This window comes from Cryptomeria japonica, chromosome 3, assembly GCF_030272615.1.
Source record: "Cryptomeria japonica chromosome 3, Sugi_1.0, whole genome shotgun sequence".
Lineage (NCBI taxonomy): Eukaryota > Viridiplantae > Streptophyta > Pinopsida > Cupressales > Cupressaceae > Cryptomeria > Cryptomeria japonica.
This window is the reverse complement of record NC_081407.1, coordinates 273,088,936-273,090,894: the sequence shown is the minus strand read 5'-3', so window position 1 is coordinate 273,090,894 and position 1,959 is coordinate 273,088,936. Positions and strand designations below refer to the sequence as shown.

At 42.2% G+C, this 1,959-nt stretch overlaps 1 protein-coding gene across 1 annotated transcript; it reads left to right on the top strand.

Moving 5' to 3' along the window:
• The first annotated feature begins 339 nt into the window (after window positions 1-339).
• LOC131063893 (tetraspanin-8) lies at window positions 340-1,601 on the top strand. The gene is made up of 2 exons (XM_057997843.2): window positions 340-938; window positions 1,082-1,601. Exons 1-2 carry the CDS (start codon window positions 432-434, stop codon window positions 1,388-1,390), a joined length of 816 nt encoding a protein of 271 aa, XP_057853826.1. The 5' UTR covers window positions 340-431; the 3' UTR covers window positions 1,391-1,601.
• Window positions 1,602-1,959: the final 358 nt, after the last annotated feature.

Genomic DNA, 1,959 nt, shown 5'->3' with positions numbered 1-1,959 from the left:
GCGTACCAAAATAGAAAACTTCCTTCCGCCATTCAAACGTCACACTGTCCACGTTCTCTAAATGTATAGTGTTTTCTTTCATTTCCACACGCCATGACGCCCTCCACACACCTGCAACCTAATTCTAGTGCCGACCTTATCTTCCTCCTTGACCTTTCATCATTTTCATCCATTAATTTAATCATAACAAACAAGACCAATTCTATTAAGGAAACCACTAAGCAACACACGCAGTATTATAAACGCGGAGACGCAACCACGGGAGTTTCCTCCTCACTACCCCTCTCCTAATGCCATTAATTTTCCTCTGCTTTATAAGTTCCCTGCACTTCCATTCCATTTACAGAACTATAATCCTTTCTTCCTATACAAGCAGTGCTTGAATTCCAGGCTTAGTTTTATCCTTTTTCTTGGTTGAAAGAGATTCAAGAATGGTTCGTTTCAGCAACAACATCATCGGATTACTAAATTTTGCGACATTTGTGCTGTCCATCCCGGTATTGGGCGGAGGAATATGGCTCGCAACAAAGGCAGACAGTGATTGCGAGAAGTTTCTTCAATGGCCTGTCATCGCCATTGGAGCCTTTCTTATGATCGTCTCTCTCGCTGGTCTGGTGGGTGCCTGTTGCAGAGTCACATGGCTGCTCTGGTTTTACTCTGCTGTCATGTTTATTCTCATTGTGCTCTTGTTCTGCTTCACTGTCTTCGCCTTCGTAGTCACCAACAAGGGCGCCGGGGAGACAGTTTCAGGAAAAGGGTACAAAGAATACAGGCTGGGGGACTACTCAAACTGGTTGCAGAAGAGAGTGGAGAAGAGCAGCAACTGGAACAAAATCAAAAGCTGCCTTCAGGACGCCAAAGTATGCAAAAGCCTCGCCGATGATTCGGTCAACGAAGTTGCAGAGCAGTTCTACAAAAAGAATTTATCCCCAATTCAGGTAATAGGCCTAAAATCTCCTGTTTATCATAGATATTGTAACAACGGAGAATTTGATTTCTTCCTCTTTCATAGATTACGATTAGTGTGGTTTTGATGTCTTTATGTGTTTATAACATGTGAAATTTGAATCGAATTGTGCAGTCGGGTTGCTGCAAGCCTCCAACATCGTGCGGCTTTGTGTATGTGAACGCCACTAATTGGACTTCCACGACAACCAACTCAACGGACGTGGACTGTAGCAGATGGAATAATGAACAGGATCAGCTGTGCTATAGCTGTAACTCATGCAAGGCGGGTGTGCTGGCGAACTTGAAGCACGACTGGCGTAAGATTGCAGTTATCAATATTATAATGCTCATCGCTCTGGTTGTGGTTTATTCTGTGGGGTGCTGTGCGTTCAGGAATAATAGGCGTGATAATAGAAATGGATATAAGGGTGGATATGCTTGAGCTTCAGCGTCAGGGCAAATCGTTGTACTATAAATTGTTTTTACTTTATTTTTCCTTTCTTCTGTTTCTCTGCTGTTTTCGTAGAGGGACAGGCATTCATTCTATTCGGAGCCATGCTCCATATTCATGTTGGGTGTGCAGCTTTCCAGTTGCACATATGGCTTTGTATTAATAATATTTTAATTTCGGGAGACTTATTCTCTACTACTTAAACCTCGCGTATGTGTCGTCTTTTCTGTTAAAAACTAGCGGTTGGACCTCATAGAGGTCCAATTTGTACTGCCCATAGCGATTTCTCAGGCGAAGATGAAGAACATCATGCCTGAAAATGCATGCATTTAAGACAAGATACTTAGATCACTTGCGAGTGGGCTGCAAATGTAGCAAGCTGCACAACTTACAATTACAAATGCTGGAAGTAATGATCATTTTAGTATAATCAGAAAATCTATATTTGAAAATGATTGGAAACTCATTATGGCAGCAAAACTTCTAGAATAATGACAAGTTCAAACTTAAGCCCATGAGCATGGCAAAATCTCTTATCCATCCATCTGGAGGTGGTGTGC